Source organism: Lepidochelys olivacea, assembly GCF_965140295.1.
Source record: "Lepidochelys olivacea isolate rLepOli2 genome assembly, chromosome: 24".
In the NCBI taxonomy this organism is placed as follows: Eukaryota; Metazoa; Chordata; order Testudines; family Cheloniidae; genus Lepidochelys; species Lepidochelys olivacea.
This window is the reverse complement of record NC_140434.1, coordinates 8,191,553-8,211,384: the sequence shown is the minus strand read 5'-3', so window position 1 is coordinate 8,211,384 and position 19,832 is coordinate 8,191,553. Positions and strand designations below refer to the sequence as shown.

Sequence of the window (19,832 nt, the reverse complement as noted above, 5' to 3'; positions counted from 1 at the left end):
GTAACTTGCCACAAAAATATCGTCTATGCCCGAAATTTCTTTGCCCCCTGGATTCCCGGAGCGGTTTTGGTTTACTGCACCAAGGAGGGAAAGCGATTTGGAAGGGACAGATGGACCATAAACATGCCCGGCTCGGATTGTGCCAGGGGGCCTGGAGATCTGCCATTGCAACGCAGGTGCTGTTTGCCCAAGGAGGGCTGCTCTTGACCCGGCGGCGCAGCCCCACAGAGAACGCGGTCATATGTGGGGCTCTAGGGCAAAGCGGCCATCGTGTAGCAGAGACGCCGGTGCTTTAGCTGCTACGAGCCAATATCTTTGGAAATTTTTCCAACAAAACCCAGGGCAAAGGAATGAAAGTTCAATTCCTGCGTCTTCGTGTCATCTCTGGTTCCCTAGGCTGTGAGGCCAGGTCTGGAGTTACAGGGAGGCCACCCGGCAAAGTTGGTGGGGAATATAAATTATTCCCTGGCCCATGTGTCTTGGGGAGGGTTGTCCAGTGCAGGGGTTCTCAGGACAATTTTTTTGGTGGCCTCAGAGTGTGGCCACCAACTCTTGCTGGTGGCCGCCCCCACACTTTCCCCTAAAATACGAAATTAGCTTTAGCAAGAACAAATAAATACGCACATATACATGGCCAACTTGTCGTAATTTATTTGGTGCTAGCTAGTAAGTCTGATGTGAAAAGTGATATTAACTAACATACAAGTATCACTTTTCATAGCAGACTTACTCAGCCCTGGAGAGGGGGTCAGGGGAGGCAGGAGCCCAAAGCCCGGCAGCGGAGCCTGGACCCTGCCACTGCACAGCCAGAGCCCGAGGCCCCCGGGCAGAGTCTGCTGCCCCGCCACCCCATTGCTGTAGCCCAAAGCTTAAGCCCCAGTGCCCCTGGGAAGGTGGGAAATTCACTGGCTGCCTTCTCCCCCAGCATTGTACCCCAGGTGTCTCCAGAGGAGGGCAGGGTCCAACCCCTGCTGGCGGCCCCAGCAATCAACACCAAGGCAGTGCATCCGGGAGCAACAGGGAGTCGGAGGGGCTGCTAGATTCCTCCCCCAAGTCACAGCCCAGGAGGCCGTGGCCGCAAGACAAGACCCTGGTGGCTACATGCAGCCACGGTGGCCACATTTGAGAAACAGACTCTAGTATTTAGAGCAGAGATGCACGTCAGAATTCCTGGAGGTCTAGTCTATTCCCAGCTCCACTGTGTGATCTCAAGGCAAATCATGGCCCCTCTCAGTGCCTCAGTTTCCCCAATTAGGTGTTAATACTATAGCTTGTGAGCCCTCTAGTGGCACTCACAGTGTACTACGTTCTGAGAAGCTTTCGGAAACCAGCCAGAGCCACCTGCTCTGTGTAACTAGGCCTGGCACATTCCTGTATAGTGACTGAACGTAGTTATTTAGGCCCCAGCTCTGCCTGGGTAGCTTGTTCATAGTGTTGTAGTATAAAGAGCAAAGGACACAATGCCGCCCTGCTCCATGCCTCAGTTTCCCCATCTGTAGCATGGGGATTGTGCTATTTACCTGCATCAACGGGTTGTCATGAGGTGTAACCCCATAATGACTGTGATGGGCTTTGAGCTCTTTGCCTCGCAGTTGCTATAGAAGTGCGGAGTGTTATGTATTGCTCTCGACGATCTGGTTAAGCATTAGACAAGACTTTCAACCACAGTGGTTTTAATAGATTGCATTTAGCAGCACGCTTGGTTTTTGCCTGACATGAATAATTCACTGCAGATTGAGAGGTTGTAAAAGGGTCACGGGAAGAGGGGAAAGATGAACATTTTGTCTCCCCTCTGGGAGCCCATTAAGGATCTGGGTGATTTCAGGGACAAAGATGACTCCAGGCCTGGCAAAGACACTTCCAATTATTAACCCTACCCAGTTTACCCCCATCATTTTATAGCAGAACTGCCAAAACCCCTGATAAATTGCCCCACTCGGACAGTTATATTATTTTCTGCCATGTTGTGAGAGCTGTTCCACTCCAGAGGAAGGAGCCATGATTTTACAATGTCCCACAAGATCCTTCCTCCTTTATCTCACTGCTTTAGGACACATCCTCTCTCCACAGCTCTGGGACATTTACGTTTCCCCCCCATGCTTCCCAGCCAACACACCTCAAACCTGACCACTTCCTGGAGTAAGGACCATGGCTCATCCAGTTATTGAGATGTGACAGCTGCCCCCTGGGAACTTCACCACGCCCCACTAACCTCATTCCCCAGAGGTCCCCACCTCTCCAGCCCCCGCCAACCTAGGCGGGGTTAGAACCAGTGACCTAGAGATGAAAGGCTTCATAGTCCAGGCCCAACTCCCCACGCCACCAAGTCCATAGTCTCTAGCTTCTGCCTTAACATGTTATCTTTACACCAAACCTGCACCAGTATCATTGCCAGGTCCCTGAGAGTCGGCCAAAAAGGTCAACTATAAACGATCTCTGCTTCATGCTGACCACAAGACTCCCCGGCCCCCCGCGCTGCTGCACAGGTGGAGCGGGGTGCTGGCGTCGGCAGCTCACAAAGATGAACCACTTTTGTAAGTTCTCTGCATTTTTCGTTCCCAGGTTTACAAAGCTATGGGGGCCTGAGGTGAGAAAATGGCCCCCCCATCACATGAGTTTCATGGCAAACTTGCCTCCGCCACTGCTGCGCGGCTTGTTCCAGGCCGCATGGGGATAATGAGGGACGAACTCGAAGGTGGCGTGATGCTTGACCTTCCCTTTGCTCTTGCTCCAGAAGAAGATGAAGACGAAGCAGACGGTGACCGAGCTGAGGAATGGCAGGATGCCCATGGCCAAGACTCCCACCAGCGTGCCCACGTCGATGAGGGATGTCTGGAAGGCCTCCGAGCGGTTGGAGAACAGGAAGGAGTCGTTGCCCAACTGGGCGGAGGGCTTGCTCACGAGAAGGTGCGCCAGCAAAGTGTCGTTCCCTGCTACGTTGCTGGCAACGCAGTGGTAGGTGCCGCTGTCCTGGGCTAGGGCATAGTCAACCTCCAAGGTGCCATCTGCAAAGACCCTCATCCGCCCCTTGTGGTTGGAGTCCAGGCGGATGTTATGAGGTGACACCCAGTAGACGGTTGGATGTGGATCCCCTTCGCCCTTGCAGCTCAAGGTTGCTTTTCCCCCCTCTTCCACACTCACCTGCTGAGGGGTCTTGTCTGGGATCTTAGACTTCCTGCAGGTGAAGTGACTGGGCAGGAGGACGTCGGAGAAGTCCTTGAAGACTTTCCCTTTGACCGTTGTGGGGCTCGCGCAGGCGGGCTGCTGCCCTCCGAAGTTAAGCCTGCGTCGCCTTCGGATAATCCATAAGAGCCGGCAGTCACAGGCCAGGGGGTTCCTGTCTAACCGCAGGATTTCCAGGTTCCCCACCGAGTGGAAGACCCCTTCTTCCAAGGTCCTCAGGGCGTTACCAGAGACGTTGAGCAGCCGGAAGTAGTTGAGTCCTTGGAAGGCACTGGTGGCGATGGTGGCCAGCTTGCCTCCGGAGAGGTGGAATTCCTGAAGGCGCGAAAGGTCACTCAGCCTCTTCCCATGGATCACCGAGATGGGGTTGTGGGAGAGATCCAGGTACCGGAGATAAACCAAATGCCTGAACGCCTCGTAAGGAACGGCGCTGAGGTTGCACTTGGTGATGGACAAGGAGGTCAAGTTCAGTCCCGAGAGGCTGTGGGGCTCCAGCGTCGCCAGGAAAGGCCAGCGGTCAATCTCCAGCACGTTCAAACGGTGCAGCCTCCGGAAGGAGTAGTTGTGGAGGACACTGATGTTGAGCACCTTGAACCGGAGCTCCACCAGGTGGGGAAGCTGGGAGAGGGCGAGCTGGGGCACGCCCGTCAAGTTGCACTTCTCCAGGGTGAGCTGCTGCAGACGGAGGAGCCCGCTGAAGGCTTCCGGTGAGATGAAGACCAGGTGGTTGTCCCCGGCCTCCAGCTTCCTAAGGTTGAATAGGTCTTTGAAGGAGTGGTCCAGGAAGATGACGATCTTGTTCTCGCTGATGTCAAGGATGGTGAGGTTAGGGAGGCCGGTGAAGATTCCAGGCGGGACAATTTTCAGCTGGTTACTCTTCAGCCGCAGGGTCATCAGCTTCTGCAGGCTGTTAAAGGCTCCAGGCTCGATGTTGGAGATGATGTTCTCGCTCAGGTCCAGCTCCTTCAAGGGCTGCAGGCGGGAGAACATGCCCTGGTGCAAGGTCCTGATCCGGTTCTTGCTCAGGTCCAGGAGCTCAGACTCCGGGGGGATCCCGCCCGGCACGGTGGTCAGGCGCCGGCGATTGCAGAAGACAGACCTGTCCTGGGAGGAGCAGTGGCACCTGGAAGGGCAGCTCCAGCTGGATCCCGTCAGGAGGGCCTCCAGGGCAAGGAAGAACAGGGGATGCCAACAAGCCCAAGAGAAGGGAGAGTCTAGGAAAGGCCCAGCCACCATCTTACCTGCTTTCTGCAAAACAAGAACATCCCATAGTTAGAGAACCAAAGCAGATCTACACCTAGACAGCAGCTGGCCATGGGTGCCTTGGGAGAGCCATGCAGCAGGCCCATCTATCTAAGAGCCAGACAGCACAGCATCTTGAACCTAACACTGGTGCAGGGCTGGCTCTTTGTTTTTTCGCCATCACCATGGTGTCTGGCCAGGGCTATCTCCCAAGGACCAAATCTGGGCCCCAATTTGCCTCCTGACGTGGTAGCAGGAGAGGGTCGGCGTTTGACTCTCTCTCCCTGCAAGGATACTCCTAAACTCACAATTCCTCCACAGCACCTGATACGCTTGCAATCCGTTGACCTCAGAAACACTTAAAGGAGGAGAGTCCCCCGTGGGCCCAGGAGGAGAAAGGGACTTGTCGAAGGTCACGCAGCACATCAGTGGCAGAGCCGGGACTAGAACCCAGGTTCCTGAGTCTCTGTCCGGCCTTCTACCCGCTGGATCGCACCACGGCTGATAAAACCTTTGCCTTCTGGAGAATGTCAGCTAACCCACAGCAGAGATGGCACTATCAATGTGATTTAAATGCCTCTCCATGCTGACATGCACACCCAAGGCTGTATTTTATCCACCCCGCCGTCCCCGCCATGTTGGCAGTCCCGGTTAGCATTGCAGGTGAAGGACAATGGATCTCGCTCAGCACTGAAATTCAGTGGCCCTGGGATATGATGTATTATTTTTAAAGCAGAGGACGATGCCGGGAACTTTTCCAGCCTCAAATGATTTATTAAAATTCAAGTTCCCCTCTAATGAATGCCCAAGGGGTAGAAAACCATGTTCTCCACAGCTGCCGTTTGACAAGTTTGGAAGGCTTCAGAGCATAAATTGCTGCAGCACTGATGGGGGAGGCTACGATTTAGTCCCGGAGGTCCCAGAAGTCATAGAATCCAGGACTTCCAGAGACCTCCGTGACTTCATCCCGTGGCAGTCAGGAGCTGCAGGGTCCCCACTGCCCGTGGTGGCAGGGAGCTGTGGGGTACCCCACTGCCCCAGGTCGGGGGGGTCCATCGGAGCTCCGAGCCACAGCAGGCGGCGGGGGTACCCCGCAGTTCCCAGCTTCTGCGGGCGGGGGGACCCTGCAGCTCCGAGTCAGGGCCCCCGCAGCTGCCCAGCCACCCTGGGGACCCCGCAGCTCCTCATGTTGTCATGCATATTTTTAGAGAAAGTCACAGACAGGTCACGGGCGTCCATGAAATTTTCTTTATTGACTGTGACCTGTCCATGACTTTTACTAAAAATATCCGTGACAAAATCTTAGCCTTACTGATGGGTTTTATCCACTGTCGGTGTCGCACCAAGCATCTTGAAAGGATCCGGCATTGGCAAAGAGGCCGCCATCACCCATCCTCGTCACTTGCCGCAAGATGCCTTTCAGCCGTATCAGTCTGATCCCAGGGAGGGAGCTGTCCCCAGGGACCGGTCCCAGCTTCTTTCATTTTTGGCCAAGGCTACATGGGATCTTGTCAGGCAAGTGAGTGACCTGAGACTGAATCCCAGCTGGGAGGGCCGGGGAACTGGGCTGGAACGTCTGCCCAAGCTGGAAGTTACCCCTGCTGCTGCCGTTGAGACGCCCCCAGGGACTAGAGTCGTTGCTAGCCTGTGCCTGGATCTGGCGGGAATGAAAAACCGGGCACTTGCTTTTCCCAGACGGGCGGGGAAATCCCTGCCCCTCGCTCGGACGTGGCCCTCGACCAGGGGCACTGCAGCTCCTGGAGGAATGCAGAAATAGCCTCCCTCGGACCAGTGCGCCATCTAGTGTCTGCCACAGGGCAGTGCAACAAACCCTGTAGTGCCGGGATAACTGCCCCTGCCCCAACAAAGGGTTGGCATAAGCCCTGAACAAGGGGTTTCTATTCGCAGCACCAAGAGGGATGCTCTGTCCCAGCGCACACACCCCATTCCCATGGCAGGGGGTTTGGCTGCTGGGTGTGGCAAAGGGTCTCCTCCAGCGGGTAGCTGGCTTTCTCCCAGCCCTTCACAGCAGGGTTAGGTGCCACCAGGCAGCTGTGCAAGAGTGCAGACTTGAACCCAGGTCTCTCCCATGACACACGCCCCTGCCACGTTGCAGGCGATTTCCCAGAGATGGGCAGCTTTTGTCATTTAATTCCAGCCCGCCTTTCCAGCCACCATCCGGTGTGCTCCGGGAAGACACACTTACCTTTAATCATGACCCTGGCGGGGTGTCTGTGCGCACGGCCAGTTCAGATCGCAGCAAAGAGATTCCGGTTTGACTCCCCCGTTTCCCCAGGGCTCCCGCTGGCCACGCTGTCCTTCTTGCAGGTCATGGCCCACTGGGGAGAGAGAATCAAAATGGTCGGTGACTCGTCACCCCACTGATGGAGACGCCCGTCGGTAAGAACTATCTGCAAGGGAACTGGCTGGTTCTGTAGGACGGGGGCAAAGATACACTCAGGCCACTGTGAGTGTTTGTCACTTGCGCCCCGGGAGGCTGAGCCCCTGGAAACAAAGCGGGCAGGGATCTGATGCTGCAGCCTTAAAAACCCCAGGCTTTAAGGGCTGCTACCATAGCCGCAAGCAGGAGGGTGCATTGCAGAAACACAGCTACTACAGAGGCAGCATGGTCCAGTGGTTAGAGCCCAAGCCTAGGCCTGTGGAGACATGGGTTCATCTCCCTGCTCTGCCACCGACTGCCTGTGTGACCTTGCACAAATCACTTAGCCTCCGTGCCCCCCTCTGTACATGGAGATAACAGTACGACCTAGCTCTTCCCCCCCTAGATCGCCAAGTGTGTTACAAAGGAGGTCAGTATCATTATCCCCATTGTACCGATGGGGAAACCGAGGCACAGAGAGGTTAAGGGACTTGCCCACAGTCCCCCAGTGGCAGAGCTGAGACTCAAACGCAGGTCTCCTGAGTCCCAGTCCAGTGCTCTATCCCCTGAAACACCCTGTCTTCCCCTGTGATCAGAGAACCCAACTGAAATCTAGACCCCATTGTGCCAGGCGCTGCATTGCCACAGGGAGGGACAGTCCCTGCCCCTGGCACTTGCTGTCCGAACAGACAAGACAGGCCAAGAGTGAAGGAAATGGGGGGACTGTAAGAAAACAAAAAGTTGAGGTCCAGAGAGACTAAATGACTTGTCCAAGGTCACACCTGGGATCTGTAGCGGAGCTGGGAAGGGAACTCAGTGGGTTAGACACAAGACCCTGATTTCGCTCTAATGCCAGGTCATGGTGCCTAGTGCCCATTCTCTGCCCCATGGTATATTCGCCAGCTGTATCTACCACTGGCCCCCAGGGGATGATTGCCTCCCTAACCCATATCTTCATCTTCCTGGCTATTCAGCTTAAATTTACCTCTCCCTAACTTCATCCCGTTACTCTTCCTCCTCCTGGGCCATCCCAAGCAACTGCCTCCCCCTCTGCCGATACTTCCCAGCCACTTTGCCCTCTGCTAGCACCTTCCACAAAGCACGTTAGAAGTGTACCTAGACCTGCTGACAAGCAGCCTCTTCTGGGGTGAGGTATGGCAGCCTATAACAGCATGCAGCAACAGCCTGACAGGCAGGAGAAGGAGACCGTCTATAGCAGTGGTCCCCAAACTTTTCAGGGTCACGCCCCGCCCCTTACCTCTATCCAGCCTCCCCTCACCCCCTGAAGCCAGGGCTGGGAGCAGGGCCCCAGCTCTGGGGGGAGGGGAATGCAGACAGGGGGAAGGGGGCCGAGGCTGGGGCCTCAACTGGGGGTGAGACTGGGAGCGGGAGCAGGGCCAGGGCCGAGAACGGAGCAGCAGCTGGGCCGCAGTCGGGGGTGGATATGGGCATGGACTGGGAGCCGCGGCTTGTGAGCAGGGCCGGAGAAGAGCTGGGAGCAGAGCAGGGCTGGGTGGTGCTCCCTCCCCACCTCCCATGGTGCTGGGGCTGGCCTGGATCCTGCCATGCCCCCCCCACGAACATTCCTCCACTCCGTGCCCCCGTAGGGGAGCGCGCCCCACATTTGGGAACCTCTGCTTTCTAGGCAGGGCACTATTATTCAGGCTGGAAGCTAGATTTTAGCGCTCCTTGTCTAACAGTGGCCAGGGCAATGCAGAGACGGTTGTTACGTGCCCACGCTTGTACAAGCCCTGAGAGATAGTCGCATCTCCAACCCAGAGGCCTGGCTGGCTTCCTCCTAGCCTGCCGGCTGGCAATTCTCTGTTTGCAAAGGCCGGGACGCTGTGGCTCTCAAGTCAGGCCAAGGAAAGCAATCTCCTTTGAGTGCCCCTGTGGCATCTTGCCAGCACATGCATTAAAACGCAGCCATCAAAGCAAGGGATGATTGAAAAGGGGGAGAACATTCATCATAGAGGTGGGGGGGGAGGCTTGGAAGGGGTGGGAGGACAAGAATTCATTGGAATGGGAGCTGTTGCCTTTCCCTACTCGACTAGAATGTCATTGGTGAAATGAGGTCTGGCACGCATGGCGCTTCCTAATGTTGTCTTTCTTTACCGGCTAGAGGACAGAGACAGATCCTGACCTCCGTGACGCTGGTGTAAACTCAGCATCACTCCAGCAGGGCTACTCCGGGTAGATCCTGGCACACCAGAGGAGCAGGACTGGGCTGTAGGTATAATTGAAAGGTGTCAGTTTTGTCCCCTGTTTTCAGAGAGGAACGAGGACTGCAAATCCCCTGTACAGCTCAGCTGGAGTTTAGCATCTCTCCACAAGATGTTCTCAGAGAGCAGAGGTGGCCTCCTTTTAAAAAACACTATGTTCAGTTCTCTTAGATTCCCAGGGCTCAATAATCTTCTACCAATACAATTTCCATGTACAGAATCCCCTTTGCAACGGGATCCGAGTCCCACTCAATGCTGGTGAAGTCTTCCAGCCATGGAGCAATGACAATGCCCTCGAACTGCAGCTGCTGGAAGAGAAAGGGCATCTCTCCTGATGTCGTGGCCAAATGCTCGCCCATTCTGTCTGCTGAGAACGCTGGCGGGGACTTTATTCCGATCTAGTCTCAGTCTCTTTCCAATCCTCACTTGTTGTGGTGTCAAGTTGAGTTTAGATTGTACAGACGGTAGGAACGGGACAGTGTCTCTCCTTGCTTTTAGGATAAAGAAATATATATGACAAATAAAATATGTTGCATTGTTGTGTGCTGCCGTGTTCCACCCCAGAACAGACTGCATTTTGGCGCCAGGCAAAGTGCATTTTTATTCTTGGACAAAACTTCCGGAGACTTGAATGGTAGAATTGCCTAAGTAAGGACTGCAGGATTTGGTCATCGTTTGCAAAGCTCTTTTGGATCCTTCAGGGCGAAAGAAACCCTGGGGAATTATTATCCCTTACGGCAGCTAACTGCAGTGGCACAGAGGAAACGGGTGATGGAGCAACAGGAGGGGGTGAAGGCTAAGTGAGAGAGATCCTGCATCTTTTCTTAGCAATTAACTCCCAAAGTACGACAAACCCACCCAACCCTGGGGGAATGACGCTTAAGCTACACCTGGCCTACACAGCGCATGCCCACATAGCTTCCCAGTGTATAAATGCAGCGTGCACCGACAGAGGGAGCTTTTCTGCCGGTGTAGGAACACTACCTCCCTGAACGACATTAACTAGGCCGCCCAAAGCCATTTTCTGTGGGTGTAGTTGTGTCTACACCAACACAGGGTGTCACCATAGCAGGTGACTATTTCACATCCCTGCCCGACACACCCATGCTGCTGTAAGTCTAAGTGTAGACCAGAACGGACGGGATTTTCCAGTCGAAACCCCCCCCAAGAGAAGCCGTCAATTTCTCGCCTACTTGTTTTGCCACACGGAAGGCCAGTGCTGACGGGTTGAGAACAACCGCTGCAAACACGATCTGGCCCCGGGATCATTTTGTGCTGGCAACACAGGTTTAATTAGTATTTTTTTAAAAGGCCTTTTTCAGTAAAAACGCAGCCCGAGCGTCCAAGCTCAGAGCTGCCAACTCCTAAGTAGCCCCAGGAGGCAGATGAATGGTGATTAGATTCAGAGATCTGAGCAGAGGGAGCTTTAATCAGGCTAATGCAGGTGTGTTGGCCAAAGAGAAAAGGGGGTGAGGGGCGGACGGGGGCAGAGACTGCAGTGCAAAGGAAGAAATGAGAACTTGGTACTGGCTTAGACCCAGCGGCCCGACTCTGCCCGGGGATTCTGCGACGGGCCCAACTCTGCCCGGGGATTCCGCGGCGGGCCCGACTCTGCCCGGGGATTCCGCGGCGGGCCCGACTCTGCCCGGGGATTCCGCGACGGGCCCGACTCTGCCCGGGGATTCCGCGACGGGCCCGACTCTGCCCTCCGTGAGGCTTTGCACCCATGTCGCTGAGCTGCCTCTTGGGTTGGGAACAGAGAGAATTTGCCCAGCAGTGGGTTTAAGCCGCACTGCCAGTATCGATGCCAGGCTGACGTTCACCTGCCAGGCGGAGCCCAGTCGCTGCTGGTGTTTAAAACCATAAATGAAGGACAGAGAGCTGCTCGCTCTCCATTGACTCAGTGGGCGAGAGCCTGGCTGGTGAGGGGACCCTGCTCCCTTGGCAGCGAGGATGCGGGTTAAACCCCTCGAGGGCTGACAGCCTTCCTGTGCCTCCCCACAATTGCCTTCCGTGTGCCTAGACGCACAGACAAGTTCTCCCCCAATTGGCCAGGGAAGAATCACAGGGCAGCTCCACTCAGAGCAGCACAAAGCACCATGGGACGCGCCCCCAGAAGTCCCCAGGGGAACGCAGCACCGGTGAGGACACAGTAACCTGGGCAGGGCTTTGCCATGCGGCTGCTCACGCCTGGGCTGGGCTAACCCAGGTGCTCAGACCCAGGGTAACACTGCAGGGATCTATGGTGAACCTCTGTTTGCCTTACCCAGGCAAGGAGCTTTCTTCAAGGGGAGGGTGGAATTCATCTCTGTGACGAAGGCCCTGCAATGCTGTGGTCCTATTTGCGGGTTTCGGCATGTCCGGAGTCGTGCTCCACCTTGGATTTCATCTTGAGTAACGAGAGCTCTGCAAAGACCTCCTGCGCTCTGAATCAATCCAGGCAACCTTTAGCTTTCACGGATCTTATCCAGCGCTCAGGAACGGCTGGCACGCACCCATTCACCCTCCCACCACCGCTCTGAGCCCACAGCCTTGTTCTCCAGAGTCTCCACTTTCATTTTTTAAGAGGTCAGGCACGACTGGGAAGAAACGCTTTGTTCGCTTTTTTGGAGGTTCACCGATGGTCTGCGGGGAACTTGGGACAATCCCTCGGCGAGGTCTGAATTGCCCCGGTCACCTCGGGGAGGAGCAAACTGTGATGCCCAGTGATGAGAATTTAAACATCAGCCCAGTCAGCCCTTCCATTCCTGGCTTGAGAGCAGGGCGAGGGACATAGATCGGGACCATCTAGTGTGTGCGGCATCTCGTTTTGTGCCCCAAGTGGGTAAGGTGCAGGAGGGGCCACCACTTATTTCCCCCCCCAACATGGGAGGAGCTGAGCCCAAGGAGACACTGTCAAGCCCCACCAAGCATGAGCCAAGCCCAGCCTGGTCGGTGGCAACACAAGCATATTTTGAATATCCGCATAGATTCTGTTATGAGTGGGGTCTCATTTTGGTGACTTGTGTGGGTGGAGCTTATTTAGTGGGTGGAGCCTGGAAAGAGTACCACCCCCACCCACCTGATTTTACATAGCAGCTCCAGTCATCTAATACAACTCCTGATTGTTGCCTAGTAGAAAGATACCCCCTCCCTATCAAATAACTACTCCCTGTCTGATCTAGGCTGAGCAGATGTCCCGATGTTATCAAAACTGTCCCGATTATTAGGGGCTTTGCCTTATATAGGACCTTATTACCCCCTCCCCCACTTTATTCCCTCCCCCCGGTCCTGATCTTTCCAACTTGCTATCTGATGACCCTAGTCTGATCCCACGTACACCGAGCTTTGCCTGGGGGCAGCCATTCCTTAGAAGTTCTGGGGATTTATGAATATGGCCCCAACCCATAATTCTCTGAATAACCCCGTTAACTAACCCTTGATGAGCACTATACTACAATACCAGATAAGCTGATAGATGGACATGTTGGGGTGTCACGGAGTCCCCGGGTTATGCTCTGGAACTGCTCCCTATGAAGCCAGTCAGGACTATGGGGAAGTCTCCTTTCTGTGAGCAGCCTGTCTTCAGGACACACAGCTCACACATCTTCCACCTTCCTGGGTCTGACCTCGGAGCATTCAGCATCCTCTGCCCCTCTGTGCGCTTCCCACAGCGAGTCCGCCCAGGCGGGCTCCTGGGGAAGCCAGCGGGTCCTGCCCCCCAGCTCCGCAGTCAGACGTGACTCTCAGCCAGCTAGTAAAACAGAAGGTTTATTAGACGACAGGAACATGGTCTAAAACAGAGCTTGTAGGTGCAGAGAACAGGACCCCTCAGCCGGGTCCATTCTGGGGGGCAGTGAGCCAGACAACCACGTCTGCCCTTCACTCCATGTCCCAGCCAGCCCCAAACTGAAACTCCCTCCAGCCCCTCCTCCTCTGGGCTTTGTCCCTTTCCTGGGCCAGGAGGTCACCTGATTCCTTTGTTCTCTAACCCTTTAGCTCTCACCTGGCAGGGGGAAGGGCCCAGGCCATCAGTTGCCAGGAAACAGGGTATTGGGCATTCTCTGTGTCCAGACCCCTGCACATACCTGCCCTCTAGGGCTCTGCAAGGATCATAGACCCTTATCCCACCACCTAAATACTTAAGAACTGCATAGGGGAAACTGAGGCACCCCCACACTATTCAGAGGAAACATTAAGAACAGTCCCGCTTCGTCACATGGGGTCCCACTGAAAACCCCACTAGTGCCACCCGCAGTGTTCAGAAAGCATGAATCAGGCCCTTAAACAAAATCAAAAGAAAAGGAGGACTTGTGGCATCTTAGAGACTAACCAATTTATTTGAGCATAAGCTTTCGTGAGCTACAGCTCACTTCATCGGATGCATACTGTGGAAAGTATCGGCATGTAGCTCACGAAAGCTCATGCTCAAATAAATTGGTTAGTCTCTAAGGTGCCACAAGTCCTCCTTTTCTTTTTGCGAATACAGACTAACACGGCTGTTACTCTGAAAACTGTGGAAAGAGTGGCTTAAAAAGCACGAGTTGTTTTTGGTTTTTTTTTAATAAATGTTGAATGCTTTTGATTTGCGGTCTGCTTCGTGGGCCTTTTGGGGGCAGGTGTTCAAGCTTTTCTCCCTAGTCAGGGGGCTGGAAACTTGCTTTTCAAAAAAGTTTAAATAAAAGCTCCCAAAAAGCACAGCTCCAGGAACTGGGGCTATCAAACCTCAGAACATTGTGCAACTCATGGCATGTGCCACGTACACCCCCCCTTGTGGCCAGATGGGTACTGCATGTTATTCCTGCCATCTGGGTCATCAATACGTAAAGGATCCAGGCAAGGGGAAGCCAAAACAAACCAACAAAATAAGAGCAGGAGGACTCGTGGCACCTTAGAGACTAACCAATTTATTTGAGCACGAGCTTTCGTGAGCGACAGCTCACTTCATCGGATGCATTTTCCACGGAATGCATCCGATGAAGTGAGCTGTAGCTCACGAAAGCTTGTGCTCAAATAAATTGGTTAGTCTCTAAGGTGCCACGAGTCCTCCTTTTCTTTTCGCGAATACAGACTAACACGGCTGCTACTCTGAAACCTAACAAAATAAGTACGTCCCCTTTAGGATCTCGGGGCAGGGCCTTAGCTCAGGATTCTGGTGCAGAGCTCCCAAGCTTAAAGTCCACAAAGTCTCTGTGTCTGGTCTGAGCCAGAGCCCAGCCACTGAAGTCAGCGTGGGTTCCACAGTCCTCTCTCTTGTTCAGCTGCTTGTTCATATAGCCCAGTCCAGCCTGTTTTGGCTCCACGCCACAGCCTGTATCTTAAAAGGGCAGATCATAGAATATCAGGGTTGGAAGGGACCTCAGGAGGTCATCTAGTCCAATCCCTTGCTCAAAGCAGGACCAATCCCCAATTTTTGCCCCAGATCCCTAAATGGCCCCCTCAGGGATTGAACTTGAACTCTGGGGGGAGGGATAGCTCAGTGGTTTGAGCTTTGGCCTACTAAACCCAGGGTTGTGAGATCAATCCTTGAAGGGGCCATTTAGGGATCTGGGGCAAAAACGGGGATTGGTCCTGCTTTGAGCAAGGGCTTGGACTAGATGACCTCTAGAGGTCCCTTCCAACCCTGATATTCTATGAACTCACAACCCTGGGTTTAGCAGGCCAATGCTCAAACCACTGAGCTATCCCTCCTCCCTTCACATGGGGGTGTTTTCCGGAGGAGCCAGAAGGTACGGCCTACCCCAGTTAACTAGTTTTTTGTCACTAGGGGTATTTGAATGGGAAAATAAGCAAGAAGCTGGGGAAGGGTCAGTCCTGCTCAGGTATCAATTCAGGGTGATTCCCATCAAGTCAGTGGCATTCCTACAGCTTTACTCCCTCTCCACCGACAGTCCCACGCAACACATTCACTCAGAAACAGGAGTGACTGTTTAATGATGGAATTAGTCAATTAATTAGATACGCTCAAATTAATTAGAATTAATAACGGACCGAGGCTAGAGTCAGGATCTGAACTCTGTATCCCAGACTCTCCCACTCCTCACCCAATCACCTCGTTAACATCCAAGGGTCTGATCTTACAGCTGGGGATCCTCAGATCCTCACAGATCCCCCTGCGCAGTGGGTCTCATTCGCCCCGTTTTGCAGACAGGGCACATTTCAACCCATTAAGAATGACTCACCATTGTTTGAAGAGCAAAGCTGGGGAAAGGAACCCAGGAATCCTGACCCTACAACCTTGCCTCCCTCATTAAAATACCATAAGATACATTATGTCATTGGAAGACCGCTCAACAGCTCGCCTGTTTCTATATCACTTATAATTAGCACCTCTCGGCCAGTCACTAAGTTGCCAGTAGTGACTTCACAAGTTCTGGAAGGTTATTAATGTTCTTTCATTTCCCAGAACTTCGGCCACCCCTCAAATACCCGCCTCCGCCTCACACAAGAGGATCTGATGCACTGCGTCCATGCCAGCAGCTCCCCCGGGCTGTACAATCCTCCTGCCATAACACAACTGTTGTCTGAATGGTCGGTCTGGCCGCGGGGTTGGAAAGCCGCCCCCTGCCGGCTGGCCTTTCGAATCTGGCCAATCGGCCACCCAGGGGTGGCCGGTGCAATGTGAATGAGGCTCACTGGAGTATCCAAGTGCCTCGCCGTCTTTGCTGTATTTATCCTCATGCACCCCTGTGAGGTTGGGCGGTGCTGTTATCCCCATTGTACAGATGGGGAAACTGAGGCACAGAGCACAGACGGGCCAGATACACAAAGGGATTTAGGCATCACCGACACGCTCCTCACTGTGGCTTAACGCCATACGTGCCTGTAGACTATCTGACTGGTGCGCCCCCTCGTGGCTGGGTTTAGCATAGCAGCGCTGTCCTCTCGAGCACCCCCTGGCAATGGCTGCTCCAGCTCTGCAGAGGTCCCATCTGGCGACTCGGCCCGCCGGCCAGGTCACGGTTTGGTGCCACCCCTTTTGGGGGACCAGGAAGCCCAAGAGAAAGAGGCAACAACCTGAGGTCTGCTCCTCGGTCCCATGGGCCTCACAGCCCTTCCCTCTGGGTTTTCCGCCGTCCTTATCCCCTGCTCACAGGCCTCACGCCACCTTCCCCAGCGGCTGGTGGGGGAAGCCCAGCCCAGGCTCTATACTGGGTTCCAGACCAGGGACCCTATAACCGGCAGCTGATGTCTGCCCCGTCAGACCCCCTGCTCCTGCCTCCCTGCCGTAGCCTGTCAGCTGGCCTCTCCCACAGCCTCTCTAGGTTCACCCTTCTCTCCGGGCCAGAACCCACAGGGCTCCCCCCAGGAACCCCCGAAGTACAAACTTAATCCAGCTACTGCCCTCCTGGGGCTTGACCTTCCACCTGACCCTCAATCAAGCCCACTGGAAGCCCAGATCCTGGAGGGCCCGGCCAGCTCCCCGGCCAGCCTCTGCGCCCTCCAAGGCCGAGAGAGGGATTGTGGAATTCCTTCCCTGCAGCACCTCCTGGTCCCTGCTGCTTCTCCCTCGCTCAGCCCCTTCCCCAGCCTCCTGGTGCAACCAGGGAGCAGAACCGGCCTCTCAGGCCCCCATTAACCTGTTCATTGCTAGAGCGAGGGTCCCCTCTCCCCAAGATTTCTTCAGTCAGGCCTGGGCCAAGCCGAGTCCTGACCCCGCCCCTCAACTAACGAACTGCTCAGCCCCCGGGGTGATTTTCAAACGAGGCGATTCCCCACCTGTCTGCCCTGCGGGGCGCGATCCAGTCGGCGAGCGCTGGGCACCCCTCGGCCGAACACAAACCACTGGGGGGGGGGGGGCGATCAGACAATGACACGTGTCTCTCCCCCCAAGCTGATGGAGGGACTCAGCTTCAAATCTCTGCTCCGTCTGATTTGGAGCAAGGGCTTGGACCCAGCGTCTCCTACATGCTAAAGGTGTACCCCTAACCACGGGGCTGTTGCGTATTCTCACAGCTCCTCTGCCCCCCATGCCTCTGCTTTGCACTGCTTCCTAGCTTATGCAGTTCCCCAGTGCCTGGAGATGCCTTTCCTCGGCGCCTAACTCTCCCCATGCAATGCACGGAGACGGAAGTCCCCTGTGTGAATCTGGCCCGAAGTGACTTGCTCAAGGTCACTCCGGAAGCCTGTAGCAGAGCTAGGAATTGTACCTGGTTCTCCGAAGACCTTAGCTAGCGCCCTAACCACTAATGCATCCTTTTCATCTCCGGGGGCGGGTCCCAGATCCCAGCAGAAGGAGCCAGCTGGGAAATGACCTCCTGGAACTGGCAACCTGCAGTTTATGACAGTGCACAAGAGGGACACATTTCTCCCAAAAATCCAGGGACAGCACAGAGCCACCAAGGATTATTGACCGAGACAGGATTGCACATTAGCGACTGCTTTAAATAGCCAACCTTGGCACGACGCTGCATTTACATCATGAAGTTTGATCGGTGCTAATTATAGCCCAAGCGAAGCGAGTTTGCTGCTTTTTATGATGCCGCTCTCCATATGACAGTTCCTGGCTTTGCCTTGAAACCAGCTAACACCTTGTTATTTGCACTCAGCCCTCAACAAGCTGTGGCAGCGCCCGGAGAAACTGGCTGAACTCCTTTAAAGGGCCCCGTGGCCAAAGACTTGTAGCGTTCCCACAGATCTCCGCCCCGTTGAAGATTTCCGGACACTAGTTACCCTCCAGCTGCCCAGATTTTGGTCTCTCTGTGTCCCAATGCTGGGACAAGGGGTTGCCTAACGAAATGAAAAGAAGGAAAGATCTTTTCAACAAATGTGCGACAAGCCTGTGGAACTCACTGCCACAGGAAGTGGCTGAAGCCAAGAACTTAGCAAGATACACAGAGGGACTGGACATTTATATGGATAACTAGAAGATCCAGGGTTAGTGTAGTTATTGCTAACAATCCCTTTGGCAGAGATATTACCCCTTGTGCTTCAGAGCTTAAGCCAATCTCTAAGGCACGGCTGATAGCAGCTGGTGCTGGCCAGTGTCAGAGACAGGGCACTGAACTCGATGGCCCTACCCATCCTTACTCACACCTTACTCCATGAATAGTCTGGTTCAAATCAATTGGATGAGGCTTTAGGAGATAATTGGGTTTATTTAACACATCAGAACCAAATATCTTAACTCAATGCACCCTCCTTTCCTTCTGCACAGCTGAATTTGTGGCTGATCAACATGTAAATGCCAGTTATTTTTAAAACCCGCCGAGCCAGCCCCTCAGCTGAGGTACACTGGCAAGTCAGACTACTAGGTGAGTGGAGCCGTGCTGGTTTGCAAAGATTGAGGGTCTATCCCAATGTGGTAGGTTTATCGTCCTCTGGATTAACACTAAAGACTTATATATTCTTCCAGCTGGCAATGACATTTAGCTCAGAAATGTGCATTAGAAATTAGGATATTCACACACGGTCTTAGCTGTGTGCCCTTACAAAAAAGAAAAAGATTGATTAACAAGAGGCTAAAGAAAAATCACCCGGCTTCTCATCCGGAACGGCATTTGACTAAAAGCAGTAGTACATGGAAGTGTTTGTGAAGTCTCTGTGCTATATTGTAGCAGGCAAAACGACCCATTATTTGCAGAGTTGCTGCTAAGCATTTTAACTCAGGTCGAACTTGATAACATCCTTGCCCTGGATATTAAAAACGTATTGAAAAAGTGATCAGTCTGCAAAGCGCCAGACAAAAACATCGACCAAGCCTCCCGGGAGAATTTAGCCAGCATGCAGTTTGGCGACAGGCAACTGGAACCAGCGTCTGCTCTCTGTTTTAAGGTAAGCCCTTTTGTGTTGGAAAAGCTGGACCGGAAAGGGCAGAATTGAAAAATCGGGCTGCATGAGTGAAATGAACCAGCTGCATTGAAGGAACAAGATTGCATCGCTTTTCCTCATGGCAAGCTGCCCCATTTCAGGATCTCAATTTCTACAAAATATTGACTTGGCCGGCATCTCTCTCCTAAGCCAATGGAGTTCCACTCACTGATCTTTTTCAGAAGGGACGGCTGTGATCCCTGAGTCTGACATGCCAGTGACAGGTGGGTCCCAGGTCATGGAACAAGCTGGGTTCTGTGTTTTCTAACCCTCTCCATAATTTTCAGTGATGCTGTGACTGATACCAGTCTTTTTGGCTCTGCAAGGGATCTTGCAATGCAACCATCCCTCCTTCCCCCGACCCCTCCGTGCCTCCACCTAGGAGCCAGAAAGACATGCCGGTTGCTTCTGGGAGCCGTGTGGTGCCGGGTAGGGAGCCTGCCATCTCCACGCCAACCGGACTTTTAACAGTCCGGTCAGCGCTACTGACCGGAGCTGCCAGCGTCCCTTTTCGACTGGGCAATCCGGTCAAAAAACGGACACCTAGCAACCCTACTTAGTAGTCCCTTTACCAAGTCTTCCCTGAGATCTGTGGTACTCAGCATCTCGCAGGATCGGGCCATCAGCTCCAAGGACCAATCTCCCCAAAGTCTGGGCTTTTCCAGAGAGAAGGACACCCCCGAACCCACCCCCACGCCCTGCCACCACAGGCTTCGCAGCGACATGCTGCTGCCCCCATTCCCAAGGCAAAACCCGACCAGGAGGCGAAAGAACCGTTTTGCAAATCAGTTGCCTTCCTCCCATTGCTAGCAGGGTCAGCTCGGGGCAGCTCAGGACGCAGCGCCTTCAAGCCTCTGTCCATCACAAACCGGTAGCAGAGGGCACCCGGCAGCCTCTTACCTGAAGCATCTGGTGCCTGCAGGAGCGAGGATGCTTCTGGGTTGCATGATGACAGTCGTCAGCGTGTGTCTTATCCCTGCTTTGCTCTGCTGCTGCCTTTCAACCACGTGGCTCTC

At 54.1% G+C, this 19,832-nt stretch overlaps 1 protein-coding gene and 1 long non-coding RNA gene across 3 annotated transcripts in view; one reads left to right on the top strand and one right to left on the bottom strand.

The window, feature by feature from the left end:
* The window catches only part of LOC311512375, a 26,501-nt gene extending 16,971 nt beyond the window's left edge, over positions 1–9,530 (top strand). The window contains exons 3-4 of the long non-coding RNA XR_014709445.1: positions 6,722–6,825; positions 8,928–9,530. This is a non-coding gene — a long non-coding RNA (uncharacterized lncRNA). The remainder of the gene's footprint in view (positions 1–6,721; positions 6,826–8,927) is intronic.
* On the bottom strand, positions 1,627–19,832 carry LINGO4 (leucine rich repeat and Ig domain containing 4). Of its 2 annotated transcripts, none has more exons than XM_084613548.1 (2): positions 19,717–19,832; positions 1,627–6,764 (listed from the first exon to the last, which is right to left on the bottom strand). In XM_084613548.1, the coding sequence occupies exon 2, from the start codon at positions 4,417–4,419 to the stop codon at positions 2,608–2,610; it is 1,812 nt and encodes a 603-aa protein (XP_084469674.1). In that variant the 5' UTR covers positions 4,420–6,764; positions 19,717–19,832; the 3' UTR covers positions 1,627–2,607. The 2 variants fall into 2 exon arrangements, with proteins under 2 accessions (XP_084469674.1, XP_084469675.1); XM_084613549.1 differs by lacking the exon at positions 19,717–19,832 and having other exon boundaries at positions 1,664–4,431; positions 6,632–6,728.